Source organism: Oncorhynchus tshawytscha, linkage group LG12 (assembly GCF_018296145.1).
Source record: "Oncorhynchus tshawytscha isolate Ot180627B linkage group LG12, Otsh_v2.0, whole genome shotgun sequence".
NCBI lineage: Eukaryota > Metazoa > Chordata > Actinopteri > Salmoniformes > Salmonidae > Oncorhynchus > Oncorhynchus tshawytscha.
In genome coordinates this window covers 66,534,136-66,549,477 of record NC_056440.1, presented here as the reverse complement: position 1 = coordinate 66,549,477, position 15,342 = coordinate 66,534,136, and the positions used below count along the sequence as shown (strand labels likewise).

The 15,342-nt window shown below is 40.8% G+C and overlaps 2 protein-coding genes across 4 annotated transcripts in view; one reads left to right on the top strand and one right to left on the bottom strand.

Moving 5' to 3' along the window:
* Positions 1-2,666: 2,666 nt before the first annotated feature.
* On the bottom strand, positions 2,667-7,080 carry LOC112263705 (MARVEL domain-containing protein 3). Of its 2 annotated transcripts, none has more exons than XM_024440230.2 (4): positions 6,935-7,080; positions 5,459-5,780; positions 4,185-4,282; positions 2,667-3,526 (listed from the first exon to the last, which is right to left on the bottom strand). In XM_024440230.2, the coding sequence occupies exons 2-4, from the start codon at positions 5,755-5,757 to the stop codon at positions 2,916-2,918; spliced, it is 1,008 nt and encodes a 335-aa protein (XP_024295998.1). In that variant the 5' UTR covers positions 5,758-5,780; positions 6,935-7,080; the 3' UTR covers positions 2,667-2,915. The 2 variants fall into 2 exon arrangements, with proteins under 2 accessions (XP_024295998.1, XP_024295996.1); XM_024440228.2 differs by having other exon boundaries at positions 6,836-7,062.
* Positions 7,081-7,508: 428 nt separating this feature from the next.
* LOC112263704 (ubiquitin carboxyl-terminal hydrolase 10) overlaps positions 7,509-15,342 on the top strand; it is a 33,944-nt gene continuing 26,110 nt past the window's right edge. For both annotated transcript variants that reach the window (XM_024440227.2, XM_024440226.2), the window contains exon 1: positions 7,509-7,786. In XM_024440227.2, the coding sequence (XP_024295995.2) occupies positions 7,760-7,786 (27 nt within the window). In that variant the 5' untranslated portion in view covers positions 7,509-7,759. The remainder of the gene's footprint in view (positions 7,787-15,342) is intronic.

The following is a 15,342-nucleotide window of genomic DNA, read 5'->3' as shown; positions in this document are numbered from 1 at the left end:
CTTTGTACATAGGGAGATAAATATATTCAAAGATTGATATTTGAGTATTATGTGAGATATTTATCAAAAATGCACATGAACTCATAGGGCTTGAGTTGTCGTTGTTGTGGCTTCTGTCAGCCAAACATACCATGTCTTCTCTAAGAGAAAGTATCCAATAGAAGTGCTAATAATTCAAAGTGAAGTGTGAGAGAATTACAAAACTGCTTTTCGGTTGGATGCGAGTTTGTCTTTTAGCACAAAGATAGGCATTGTTCTTCCTTGTTCAAGTCTTAAGGCTTTTTTTGTATTGAGTCATTCTGCTTCCATGAGAGGAACAGCAGCTGGTGTTGTGGGGTGAAAGATCCTGGCTCATTCTAGGGATGATAAGTGGCAGAAAGCAGGCATTTTGGATATTGCTTTGTTTGCCAACGGAAGCCACCTGTTGCGCCACAGGCGGTAACACAGGTACATGTACGCACCACAGGTGTGGGTTTGCCCTCCACCCTGAGCATTTCAGGACAGACTAAAGAAACAGATTTGAGCTTGCACACATCTGACATTTTCATATGGCATTTAAGTTGAGAACATAAGAACAGTATGAAGAGGTGATTGTCTTTGATGTGGTTGGTGGAACAAGATAATTCAAAGTTCTCATAATCCTCTTAATGAACAGGAAGTTGGACTTCAAATACACTACACAATGTAGATGATTATGAACATGAATTCTCTCACATCAAATATGCAAAGTGTCACCTCTTTATATTGCTCACAGGTTACACACCTAGGAGGATCATTTTTTCTTAACTATGGAAATGAGTAGTAACTGAGCATTCTTGTCTGTGTGTGCGTATGCATGTGTGTGAGAATGGTGAAGTGCAGTGTTCTGCCATCGTGTGCGTTTTCACCTCTTGTCAACTCTTTCTACACAGTGGTCCATGTAGAAAAGTTGATCAAGAGGCTCCATAATTGGGCCCTAGTTTGCCAAGTGGGGACCAGCAACACACTACTAAGCTCTGTGCGTTCCAAATGCACCCATGTTATGTGTTCTAGCAGCCAAAAATGCATTCCAAATGTAAGAACATGCATCTGCAAATCCTTAGCCAATTATTATTTGCTATTTTGTTTACAGTCAACTCTCCCTTGATTTTGTAAATAACCAAAAAGTTGACTCCTACTAACAAGAGCTAGAAACAATATTGATTGAGAAGGTCATTAACCTAGATAGAGGAATAAATGTGCCTGTACATATGCATACCGTACGTATGGCTACAGTAAGATGGGGCACAGAGTAACAGATCAAGGTGACATCACAATGATGGCAAAGTATTCCCTTTAATTATTTAGTAGAGGAGATCAACTACTGTTCATGATCTGAGTGCACCATAATCCTATGTAAATACAGCAGAGTATGTGGGTATGCATATTTAAGTAGGTTATGGTGTCAATGCTTTTCTGATTCCATTTAATCCACTCTCTGTAAACACGTGTTTTATTTCTCTTCTCAGAGGGAGAACATGCTGCCTGTTTGTCATTGCAGTCTGAGTGAGAAAGTATGCATGTGCTGCTGTTATATTTAACTGAATGAATCTCCATTCTGTTAAATGATTATGGTGAACTCTGGAAAGAATCTGATATTGAGGATGTTTCAATTGTTTAACATGTGACCAAAGTAAACATTGTTTGATCTCACCTTTCTTTCTGTACTTTCTTTTCTAGAGATGCTTTAATATTTTCTCTCAATGCCAAGAAGCTGAGGTTTATTTTTGTACATTGTTTCATGCAAATGTATAGGTCCTTCTCCACTACAGAATCTAGAATAAAGGGATTCTATTGTATATCGTTGCATATTATGGTATTTTTATTTAAGATTCTAATTTGTGTATTTAATGTCTGAAGCATGCCATATATAAATGCATATAAATATAAAATGTATACAGTGCTTATATGTGATTACTTTCTACAAAATGTTAACATTGTTTGTAAGCCACGGCATTGTTTTGAATATCTGGAGCATATCTAATATTTTTGTTTATATTTTAGCATGTAGAAAACTGCTACAAATATTTGTATTCTGTTAAATATTTGCTGTAATTAGTTTTAGAGGATACCTTGTTTTATCATTTAGGAAAGGACTAACCATGAGCACTTTTGCTGTTTCAGCCAGAATTGTACTCCTTAAAATTTTCGGTGGGCGATGGTTTATTATTTCATTTGAGATGCTGCTATGACTAGTTTTGAGCAGAAAAGCTGTATTTTTAATTAACTTTCAGCCAAGTAGCAATAAAAATTTATACTGTGAAAAACCTGGGCCTTGGTGCATTTCTATCGTTTCCCTACCTTCTGTTCCCCTCGATTGTCTTTCTAATGATAGCATTGGCCAGACACTATCCACAGTCGCAAATCCATGGTGTTTCTGAGCTGCATTACAGAAACCGTTTACCGTTTCAGAACCAAATGGAAGCAAACATAATTTTTATTGTATCAATTCAGGTAGATCCCTCCCCGTTCGCTTTCGTTTAAGAAGCGTTTTGCAACAGAATCGGCGGAATGAATACACCCCTGCTCTCTTTGCTCTACTCAGATTTATGTTTTCAGTCCCACAGAGACCACAAACAATAACTATTCTTCTACAAGGTCAAATGGAGATATTCTAGGCAAGAGGGTTCATGAGGAAGAGAAATACATCTGTTTAAGATTTTTATTAGTAAAGAACAATGTTTGACAGTGTAGATGTCTCACATCTGTAACATTTAGTAAAACAAGTGTGCAGTTTTTGAAGTCACAAATGTTCAAAATTGCTCTTTGTACAGTTAAACTTTTTTATCAATCACAGTTCATATAAAATACACTAGCATTTATAGCTGTTTGACCAAATTTGACCTCAACCCTACATTTTTTCCACTCTATTCACAGTGGGGGGTGAGCAAACCCCGTTATAAGTTACCATCTTCCATCGCTCTCAGTCTCTTCATCTCCCTCACTGCCCTGAAAGCACGGATGGCCAAGACCATTCCGAAGATGAAAACAATGACTCCAAGCACCCCGAAGAGGCCTCCAGCGATGTCTGCTCCATTGAGTGCACATGCAAAGCCCTGATGCCCTTTGCTCTTGTAGAGCGCTTCCCTTTCTGTACAGATGGGGTTGTCGTAGGTTTCCTGCAGCTTGATGAAGTAGAAGGCCAGTGCAGGGATGTAGCCCAGGCCGATCAGGAGGTTCACCAGGGCCTCACCCAGCAGCACAGGGGGCCAGCGGTAAGGGACTCTCAAAACCCCGAAAGCCAGAATGATGCAGGCATAAACCATCAGAGCCCCTCCACAGGCCATGCTGAAGATGTATGGAGGTAGCTTGAGCTGGTGGAACAGTTTGTCCAGCTCCTTGACCCTGTCTGCGTCGGCTCCAGTGAAAGCCTGTGCTCCTCCATAGTAGTACTGGTAGAGACCCCCGAGGCTGGCCAGGTCCCGGTAACCCCCGGAGTTACTGTAGGACACTCCTGAGCAGATGACTATCAGCAGGTTTACAAAGACCTCCATTATCTGGCATAGACCTGAACAGAACAGATCAAGAAAGAGCTAAATACATGACTTATCATACAGTAAGAGTCTGGGAGAAATCGAGCTGAGTTGAAGGTCAAGTTATACGTTTCACAAGAGAGGGAGGATTATGTGACAATGCAGCAAAATTGAGGTTGATCCGAGTTCAACCAACATGGTTGATGGTTAATTTCAGTGGGAATTTCACCTCAGAGGGAGATAAAACAGACAGTATGCCATTGTGTGAATTAAACATATCATGGATGAACAAACAATTTTAAGAAAGAAACCAAATACAAAAACTCCTAAATGTTGAGTAATACAGATATTAGAACTCAAAACTCCAATCCCCTCATAAATCCCCTGTACCCTCCGAGAGGGTGGTCATGTGGTTGGTCAGGTCGTAACCCAACTACATTCCTACTACAGGGGTGTAGTCATTAGTTCAAAACATTGTGCAATGGAAACCGTTTATGCCCAACAAAATTGAGTTTCTATTGGACAAATTCAGGTAGGTCCCTCCCCATTTGGTTCTGTTTGGTTCCGAGTGAATAAATCCCAGGACCAATTAAACAGAACAACGCCTGCTACACCGTACCAACAAGATTCACCCACAAAGACATTTCAGGTGCAAGTTGTTGCTGTTTGTTCTTTAATTTAAACATGACTTGCCTCTGGCTGTTAAGGCATATCTGAGGTTGTACAGAGCCTGTCTGTGTTGTGGCTCATAGTATTCCCCCACAGAGGGAGTTGTGGAGGCTTCTGTATACCTGCAAAGACAAAATCACAAGTTGATCAATTTTACATTGAAACTACACCACATAAACCCACCACACCACAACCCTCCTCCATAGCAGAGAGCAGGTTTTGTATTCAAGGGGTTCATATTTACTTTGGGCACCCCAAGAGTCAATGTGCCATTCAAACACAAGCAGACAGACATTACAAGGAGTCCATTCCAAACCAGTGAAACTTGAGACTTCTCACGCTGTACAGTATATTTGGGCAATAATACGGTAACAGAATGATGCAGACTCAAATTTTCACTTTAAAATGTATGCCAAACAAAAACCAATGATTGGAAAGTTAAATAAATCATACAACTATATCCCCAAGGATGACTTTTCCTGTGTTTTATATACACAGTGTACTAAACATTAGGAACACCTGCTCTTTCCATGACAGACTGACCAGGTGAAAGCTATGATCCCTTATTGATGTCATCTGTTAAATATACTTCAGTCAGTGTAGATGAAGGGGAGAAGACCGGTTAAAGATGGATTTTTAAGTCTAGAGACAATTGAGATATGGATTGTGCATGTATACTATTCAGAGAGAATGGGCAATATGGAAGATTTAAGTGACGTTGAACGGGGTATGGTAGTAGGTGCCAGGTGCACCGGGTTGAGTGTGTCAAGAACAGCAACGCTGCGGGGTTTCTCACACTCAAAAGTTTCCCATGTGTATCAAGAATGATCCACCACCCAAAGGACATCCAACCAACTTGACCCAACTGTGGGAAGCATTGCAGTCAACATAGGGCAGCCTCCCGGTGGAATGCTTTAGACACCACCTAGAATCCATGCCCTGATGAATTGAGGCTGTTTTGAGGGCAAAAGGGGGTGAAACTCAATAATAGTAGTGTTCCTAATATAATAGTGTTCCTATTATTTTGTACACTGTATATTTCCACACTGAGGTTGGAATAATAATGTGAAATTGTGAAAATTATGATAATGCCCTTTTAATGTTTTGGTGGGATGGAGTTTTGGCCTGCCTGGTGACATCACCAGACGGTAAATTAGTTAATAGACCAATAAGAAAGAGTTCCAAACCTCTCTGCCCATAGAGGGGTTAGTTGTTTAGCAACAAAACCAACATGTGCTCAACAATGCCCAGGATGGTAACTGTGGAAGCCACTCTGTGACAGTCAGATGGTCTCTTACGCTCTCTGTTGTCCTTGTTGACTACTGCCTCTGTGGTCAGGTGGTGCGTCCTTGTGAGAGTGAGGTGTCGTATCCCGCTGTCTGCCAGAGTAGTCCTTCTCCCTGACCCTCCTGTCAGCTCCAGAGTCCTTCTCATCCCTGTATCTCTCGTCCATTTGGTCTCTCTTCTGCCGGTCTCTCTCTCTTTTCCTTTCCCGGTCTCTCTCTTCATGTGAGGAGCTTCCTCGGTCGTGAGTGCGGTCCCTCTCCCTGCTCTTGTCATACTCATCCCTCTCCTGGTATCTGCTTCTCTCTGGCATTGTCTGGTCTCTTGGCCACTTCTCTGAAAATGTATTCGAATGAACATTGCCGTGATCAATTGAGTATTAGTGTAAAGGTGTCATACCGATATCTCAGGGAGATCAGATGACAATCCCAATCTATTATTTGTGCATGTAGCCCTACTAAACATTGGTGGCAATGCTTGTTGGCACTAGTGACAGTTACCACGTCACATTCCTCTGATTCAGAAATGACTACAGAGTAAAGATGGGGGTAATCTAACAGCAGTAATGGGTATCTCTCCGTAAGGAGCCCTGGGGAAGGGATGTAACCTGAATCTTCCGTTATGGTCTGACTGTGACCCGCGTCTTGGGTGGTTCTTACCCTACCAGGCAAAAACTGTCCAGGAGAAACCTGCCAAAAACCCACCCCTTCTGTCAATTGGCTCCTGGATGCTTCTCTTTTTATTGTCTCGTGACTATTTCCTCATTCTACGGGGCGTAGTACTGCCCGGCGACACTGTGATACAGTTGCCCAGTGGGAAGCATTTACCCATGACTGCGACCCATAGAATGAGGAGATGCATCCAGGAGCCACATGAAAGCGGGGCAGGTTTTGGGCGTGTTTTCCCTGGGTGGTTCCAACCTGGCCAGGATGGGAGTCACAGTCAGACCCATCTTGAATGATATCTCGATGATTCTGCACACAACTGAATACACTTTGAAAAACTTTGACAAGGGTTTAAAACGTCAAACAAAATGCTGACACTGACTATCAACCTGGTCTCCGAGCATTTCGTATTATTCTGTAAGTACATCTGAGGTGCGGCATTTAGTATGACGTTTGGTATGGTTACATAAGACAGATGGTTACTTAAGGCAAAACCGAAAGTATAACGCGAGAGTCTAGCAACCCAAATGTCACAACATATCATACGAAATGGGTGATGGACACCCACAAATTAATACATACCATACTAAATGGTGTGTTTCGGATTTACGTACAGAATAATACGAAATGCTCTGAGACCAGGTTGTGACTTGAGGGTTGAAGGCACTATGGAATAACGTTTGATACTATATTTGATGGAGTTAAAAACATACAAGTTAACGTTACCTGTGACGAATGATAAGGGTCACGGGTATGCTGTGTGTTGAAGCGAACCAAACATTGAGATAACGAATTGATGAATGAAGAAAGAACAATTAACAATACCTCTTAATTCTGGTTCTTATCTGGATTAATTTGTGCGAATGATTGGATTCTTTAAGTCTTTTTCTTTTCTTGTATCTTGGGACGTCTTTCGTCTACAAGCTCCTCCCTCTCACCTGTTCGCTCTATAGAACTCCACCCCTACCACAAAAACAGCATTCCGAAGGCATGGGACAAAGGTGTGTAGTGTAGGTGGAAAAAGTGGTGTTTCAATTGTGAAGTTTTGGGGTGTCAGAGATTTTAGTGCCGAAGAACTACTGGGGGCTTTATTAAGAGAAGGGATTCCAGACTCCCTTGCAGGACGACTCTGTTGGTGCCAAAGTAGTGGGAAGGGGTGTTGGGGATAGATATATATATATTAGTTAGATTGTGGTGCATCCCCCCCACACACATTTCCCTTTATTTTTTACACATGTGCATGGATGGAATGTTGAATTAGCAAAACAGTTTCGTTATAACAACACAATCGGTCTGTCCTAAATTATACATAGCTGACAGCTCTTTTAGCTCATACTCAAGCTGTCAAACGTTCACTACTATACCCTCCTACCCGGACGTAAACGCACGCGTTCCCAGAGCACACTAGCAATCCGCGGCGCGCGCAGGCCAGAAGCAAGGAGGCGAGACAGAAATGGCGGCGACGGCGGGGGAAGCAGCGTGATATGCTGTAGCAATAAAACAACCTTAAAATACAACTGTCAGTCCATTGTCGAGAAAATGAAAAGGATGTCGAATTAGGCTGTCTTTTGTAATAATTATTACAAAAAACTAACACCTTCCCCGGAGAACGTCCATCTTCTGATTGGAAAAGAGAATCTCACAGGGAGCATGGCTTCTCAGAGTAACGTTAACCAGGTAACGTTACAACTATTCACGCTGCTGATACGCCTAGAATTTCACATTTGACATAAGATTAATTGAAAAAGTAGTCTTAAGTAAAATATTGTTAGATTTCTTGATGTGTTTCTTGGCCACAATATAGTGGTAACTCGCGTCATAGAGACGTGTGATGATAAATGCTTGCTAATGCTGCCCTAAAAAGCCTATTTCCCCATTGAAACACCAGCATGGTACAGGCCCGAGGAGCCTCCATTCAAATTAGCCAACAGTACTCGAAGTAGGGTTAGTTGAAAATCTAAAAATTGGCAAAAATCGTGGTCACGTTTTGGGTTGAGAAAATAACATTCGAAAGACTCGAACAGTTGTAATTTTCCTTTGACAATTTGTAGTTGTTGAAAAATGCTGCGTGTATGTGCATGGCCCACCTGCTCTGGCTGATGCGACAGGCCTGCTTATCACAGTGCAAATTTTAATAACTGGTTGTTAGCTAGCTTAGCATTTAGATACGAGTAATGTTAAAAAGTGCCGACGAGTTATAAGCAAGGAATTCATAAAATTGTATATGGTCAAACGTAAACTTTAATTGATTTGTCTGGCCAGCTAGCTACCTAGCTTCATTTAGCTAGCTGGACAACTAGCCAGAGTTCGTGCGGACGCAGATGGTGTGGCTAATGACTTAGCTACTAACTACACTGGGCCTGATCAGAAGCGGTTTATGTATATTTCCGAATCTGTACCATTCATAATTCTGCAAACGGTTCGGAGCTTGCGCGTTGTGCACTCCGTTTTTGATGTCCCCTTTAGAGCATGTAGCTTGTTGTGCTGCTTTCAAGGGAAGCTGACTCATGTGGACAGACCTCCATGATCTGTTTAGCTGTAATGACTTGTCACGGCCTGAAGTCGTAACCACTAGCTAGCTAGGTAGCTAGCTATCCTACATTGAAAGGTAGTTAGCTATATATTCTGCCCGTGTATAACATTAGCTAACTAGCTAGACATGGCTGTATACATCCATGTAGCAAGCTTGCCTGCTGGGGACCAGGCTAGTGAATTTCTAAATCCACCAACCTATGGAACATCCTTTTTAATTCAGGAAATGATAATCTATCTACATGCTGGAATGTTGAATAAAATAAAACATTTGAGCCTACTGTACCGGTTGTCTCCGTGGGTAGGAATGAGACTATAATATATCCACAATAAATAATTATTAAACCAACTTTTCAAAGTGCTGGTAGTAAGATTTGTCACAAGCATGAACACAATGCATAAACATGCACGCCACGCATGTATACTTGCCAAGCTCTGTGCATGTTTTTTTACATGTCAGGTGATAGAAATCTGAACACACTACCAGTACTTTGAAAAGTTGGTTTAAGAACACTTTCCTGCGGATATATTGTCTACCTGTCCATATAAGGAGAGCCACGCAGATAACCGGTTGAGTGGGTTCAATTTAAATTGTATTCACCATTCTAGCTTGTAGAGGACCGTTTCCTGAATTAAACACAGATGTTCCAGACCTTGGTGGATCTAGTAGGCCGTCATTGTAACTGACTTGCCTAGTTAAATAAAATGTTTGTTTTTTTTAAACTAGAAATTCACCTTACTGCTCCCCGGGCTAGTTAGTGCTGAGCGATTAAAAGAAATGTTGGTTATTTTTCATTTTTTAAACAACTAATTGACCCATGATGGTTCAATTATTTTAATTCCAATTTTTGAGCTCTGCACATTTTCTGTAGAGATACAGTGCCTTGCGAAAGTATTCGGCCCCCTTGAACTTTGCGGCCTTCTGCCACATTTCAGGCTTCAAACATAAAGATATAAAACTGTATTTTTTTGTGAAGAATCAACAACAAGTGGGACACAATCATGAAGTGGAACGACATTTATTGGATATTTCAAACTTTTTTAACAAATCAAAAACTGAAATTGGGCGTGCAAAATTATTCGGCCCCCTTAAGTTAATACTTTGTAGCGCCACCTTTTGCTGCGATTACAGCTGTAAGTCGCTTGGGGTATGTCTCTATCAGTTTTGCACATCGAGAGACTGAAATTTTTTCCCATTCCTCCTTGCAAAACAGCTCGAGCTCAGTGAGGTTGGATGGAGAGCATTTGTGAACAGCAGTTTTCAGTTCTTTCCACAGATTCGATTGGATTCAGGTCTGGACTTTGACTTGGCCATTCTAACACCTGGGTATGTTTATTTTTGAACCATTCCATTGTAGATTTTGCTTTATGTTTTAGATCATTGTCTTGTTGGAAGACAAATCTCCGTCCCAGTCTCAGGTCTTTTGCAGACTCCATCAGGTTTTCTTCCAGAATGGTCCTGTATTTGGCTCCATCCATCTTCCCATCAATTTTAACCATCTTCCCTGTCCCTGCTGAAGAAAAGCAGGCCCAAACCATGATGCTGCCACCACCATGTTTGACAGTGGGGATGGGGTGATGAGCTGTGTTGCTTTTACGCCAAACATAACGTTTTGCATTGTTGCCAAAAAAGTTACATTTTGGTTTCATCTGACCAGAGCATCTTCTTCCACATGTTTGGTGTGCCTCCCAGGTGGCTTGTGGCAAACTTTAAACGACACTTTTTATGGATATCTTTAAGAAATGGCTTTCTTCTTGCCACTCTTCCATAAAGGCCAGATTTGTGCAATATACGACTGATTGTTGTCCTATGGACAGAGTCTCCCACCTCAGCTGTAGATCTCTGCAGTTCATCCAGAGTGATCGTGGGCCTCTTGGCTGCATCTCTGATCAGTCTTCTCCTTGTATGAGCTGAAAGTTTAGAGGGACGGCCAGGTCTTGGTAGATTTGCAGTGGTCTGATACTCCTTCCATTTCAATATTATCGCTTGCACAGTGCTCCTTGGGACGTTTAAAGCTTGGGAAATCTTTTTGTATCCAAATCCGGCTTTAAACTTCTTCACAACAGTATCTCGGACCTGCCTGGTGTGTTCCTTGTTCTTCATGATGCTCTCTGCGCTTTTAACGGACCTCTGAGACTATCACAGTGCAGGTGCATTTATACGGAGACTTGATTACACACAGGTGGATTGTATTTATCATCATTAGTCATTTAGGTCAACATTGGATCATTCAGAGATCCTCACTGAACTTCTGGAGAGAGTTTGCTGCACTGAAAGTAAAGGGGCTGAATAATTTTGCACGCCCAATTTTTCAGTTTTTGATTTGTTAAAAAAGTTTGGAATATCCAATAAATGTCGTTCCACTTCATGATTGTGTCCCACTTGTTGTTGATTCTTCACAAAAAAATACAGTTTTATATATTTATGTTTGAAGCCTGAAATGTGGCAAAAGGTCGCAAAGTTCAAGGGGGCCGAATACTTTCGCAAGGCACTGTAAATGGAATAGTCTGAACTGTGTGACGTAGTAGGGAGTTGTAGTTTTCAACCGGCTAATATACTACGTACTTTGGTGCTGAAAACATGGTGATTTGAGTACGATGACCATAATCTATTGTGCCAGCCTACTTTTCCGTTCTGTTTGGAGCTCTGAGCAATTATAAAAACGAAATGGAGCTGACACAGAGACTAAGCGAAGAGAGAATGTGCAATCGAGAGGGGTAGAAACAGTTTTGAGGTATCTCTACCTGAAAATACATGACCTAAGGGATCGATGGTTGGTATTCAGCATTCAAAAGTATGCCTTATTTTCTTTGAATAACTACTAAAATTGTGATTTTTGTCAGACAGCATAGGCCACAGATCTATAGAGATTGATGACTTGAAATGAAATATTCATCAAATATTGTATTAAAGTAATGAGAATACATTATGGTTGATAAGTAGTAATATACAGTCAGTTCCAATAATTGTTTATTTTATTCTGTTCAAGTGTTCAACCTGCATAATTCATAATTCTTTGGCACATTTAAATGCACTATCGAAGATCGTGAGTGTTTTCTAATAAATACCACTCACCTCAAAAAGCACTAATCGCACAGCACTACCATCTAGCTATGTTGTAAATATCATAGCTAGCTAACAGCTTAGCTTCGAGCTATTATTCTACCATAGCTATTACTGTTACAACTTTCCATTGCTTATGTCTGCTTGAGAGCTAGTGTTGGCTAGCAGCTTCTTAGTTTGCAACAAGGGTTCTCAAAGTGGGGTCTTTTACTAAGATATTTAAAGCTAAGATATTAGCTTTAAAGCTGCAACAATACAAACATCTCTGCCACATGACAAAATGTGTAGATTGCAGGAAATTAGCTTAAACTGCAGAATTCTCTTTGATGCCAAGAAACGGGCCTTTAAAATGGTTCTTCCCTGGGCCCCAGACTTGGTTCATCTGACCCATGCATTACCAAAGTCATAAAACTCCTTGTAAGCTATTTAAAAAAAATCAAATTCGAGTTCTGATTATGAGGGGGTCCCACATTAATTTTGGGGTGGCAGGTAGCCTAGTGGTTAGAGTGTTAGGACAGTTTATTTTTATTTTTTTCACCTGGCCAAGATAAAGCATAGCAATTTGACACATACAACAACAGTTACACATGGGATAATCAAAACATAGTCAATAATACAATAGACCAAAAGACAACAAATACAGTGAGTGCAAATGAGGTAAGTTATTGCAATAAATAGGCCATGGTGGCGAAGTAATTACAATATCGCAATTAAACGCTGGAATGGTAGATGTGCAGGAGATCAATGTGCAAGGAAGCAAGATAAATAAAAAAAATACCGTATGGTGATGAGGTAGGTAGATGGGCTGTTTACAGGTGCAGTGATCTGTGAGCTGCTCTGACAGCGGGTGCTTAAAGCTAGTGAGGGATATATGAGTCTCCAGCTTCAGAGATTTTTGCAGTTTGTTCCAGTCATTGGCAGCAGAGAACTGGAAGGAACAGTAACCAAAAGGTTGCTGGATCAAATCCCAGAGCTGACTAGGTAAAAATCTGTTGTTCTGCCCTGAACAAGGCAGTTAATTGTTCCCCGGAAGGGCATCATTGTAAACAAGAATTTGTCCTTAACTGACTTGCCTAGTTAAATAAAGGTTGAAGTAAATAAAAACCTACTTTCACAAAATGGGTCGCCTGGTGAAAAAAAGTTTCAGAGCCCCTGGTTTACAATACAAGGAATGGCAGACATTTCAAATTTGAGGGTATAATCTACAGTTCCTTCAGAAAGTATTTACACCCCTTTACTTGTTCAGCATTTTGTTACAGCCTGAATTTAAAATGAATTAGATTAAGATTATAACCCATAATGTGAAAGTGGAATTATGTTTTTATAAATTCATTTATATGAAAAGCTCAATGTCTTGAGTCAAGTATGGTGTAGTTATTAATTACACTTTGGATGTTGTATCAATACACCCAGTCACTACAAAGATACAGGCATCCTTCCTAACTCTGTTGCCGGAGAGGAAGGAAACCAATCAGGGATTTTACCATGGTGACTTTAAAACAGAGTTTAATGGCTGTGATAGGAGAGAATTGAGGATGGATTAGCAACGTTGTAGTTACTCCACAAAACTAACCTTATTGATAGACTGAACAAGGAAGCCTGTACAGAATAAAAATGTTCCAGAACATGCATCCTGTTTGCAACAAGGCACTAAAGTAATACTGCAAAAAAATGTGGCAAAGCAATTTACTTTCTGTCCTCAATACAAAGTGTTATGTTTGGGATAAATCAAATACAATATATTACTGATTCCCACTCTATATTTTCAAGCATAGTGGTGACTGTATCATGTTTTGGGTGTGCTTGTAATCATTCAGGACTGGGGAGGGTTTTTTTGGATAAAAAGAAACGGAATGTACCTGATTCAGTGTGCTTTCCACCAGACACTGGGAGATGAATTCACCTTTCAGCTAGACAATAACCTTAATCTAAAGCCAAATATAAATACTGGAGTTGCTTATCAAGACGACGGTGAATGTGGGTAAACCTAGACCTAATTACGGGTTTGTAACTGAAAAGGATGCCAACCTCTTGTCACAGTGACGATCTGATGTGTTCATTTTTTTAAACTTTAACTATGGAAAGTGGTATGGTTAATTTCCAAGCATGATCTGATATGCTGGTGGTGGCCTTCATCTTTTGAATGGTGAGCTCCTGATTCAACATTATGGAAATGGCACATGAGGCTCAGAGTTGCCTGGCTGGTTAGGTATTTTTCTGAACAGCAGGGTGGAGCTGTGTTTAAAGAGCTGGGCTTGCCTTCCCATTTGTCTTACTCTTGAAAGATCCTGCAACACAATGGCCTCGGAGAATCCCATCCGCTGTTGGTAGTGTTTGAATGACATCGCCCTGTATTAAAGTGTCTCTTACGTGAATAGATTATAGTCTTCTCTGTCATGTCTCTGCTCAATGTTTTTTCAGTTCTTGGGCGTCACTCACTGTGTCAGCTCATTTCTTTATAAGAATGTAATACGCAAGCCCCGACATGCATCATTGGTTTATTCGAAACGTGTTTGACCTTATTTGTAGTGTTACATATTCAAGGAATGCCAAGTTTGCTAATAGTGACTTTTTGCATTCCAATTTGTAAGGCCTTGCAGGGCTGGCTGAGTCCCAGTCCAATAGGGAACACTGAGTAGTGATGAGGTAGTCCCAGTTCTTGTAGGTTTATGGGGTAGTGGATTGTTGTTCTATGCATCAGTTGGGAGTTGGTAATGTCTGGTAACTTGAAATTCCAGTGAAACAACTTGTTTGACTGGCTCTTATCAGCTTGTCTGCTGTTTGACATATTTTCTCTCAATATACCCCCACCCCTCTAAGCCATCTGCCCCATCCACTTCCTTAAACCCGTCTTCCACATGAAGCACATTTTGGATGTCGTTTTGTTAAACAGAAGCCTCATTGAATGCTCTCTGTAATATATGATTATCATTCTACTCTATTGACGTAAAGTATACTAACATTAGAAATTTGCACGTGTTCAGTTTCTCTAGTTTAGCTTCTTTTATCAGAGACAATGTCACCGTGCTTTATATTTCATATGGATCCCACCTTAGAATGTAAGCCCCACCCCTGCTCCCTGATCTGTAACAACATTCATTAAAAGTGTGTGTGTGCGCACACCATCTCACTGGAGCATGTTGAAGTAATACAGATGGCCATTTTGTGGTAATCCTCAATCCATACCAACAGCGAGGGAAGCTTAGTGTGGTACGTGTGGCACGCCTGTAAAAAGAGGCAAAGGGACATTCTTTCTGTTGTGATTGTATTAGTTGTCCCGAGGCCTTTGGATTATAGCTGGCTGTTTGTCGCCTGTAGTGCCATTTCAGCAATGTTGGGCCCTCATTTGTGAAGAGTTACATATGCTTGAACTGCACTTTCTTTTCTCTGTTTCTCCCTTTTCATGTCCCTCAGTGCTGGGAGGATTCTGTGTGGTTAGCGAGCTTGTTTCAACTGTTCTTTACTGCTCCATGTCATTGGACACCTTCCCCTCACCATGCACCACCAACACTTGTTTTATTTAGAAATCATTTTTTATTTGTTGCCTAATGAAAGACTTCAAGGTTGTCTTTTCAGGCTGTAATGTTATGCAGACATGTTTTTGGCCCCTGCTATTCTGTAATGTGCCAAACCAAGA

What these genes read in the sequence shown, in the direction of transcription:
- LOC112263705 (XM_024440230.2), bottom strand. Translation starts at nt 5,757, where the DNA reads ATGCCAGAGAGAAGCAGATACCAGGAGAGGGATGAGTATGACAAGAGC. An exon ending in CAACAAGGACAACAGAGAGC is followed by an intron (nt 4,283 to 5,458) that starts GTAAGAGACCAT and finishes TTGTCTTTGCAG; the next exon opens with GTATACAGAAGCCTCCACAA. An exon ending in ATATGCCTTAACAGCCAGAG is followed by an intron (nt 3,527 to 4,184) that starts GCAAGTCATGTT and finishes TGTTCTGTTCAG; the next exon opens with GTCTATGCCAGATAATGGAG.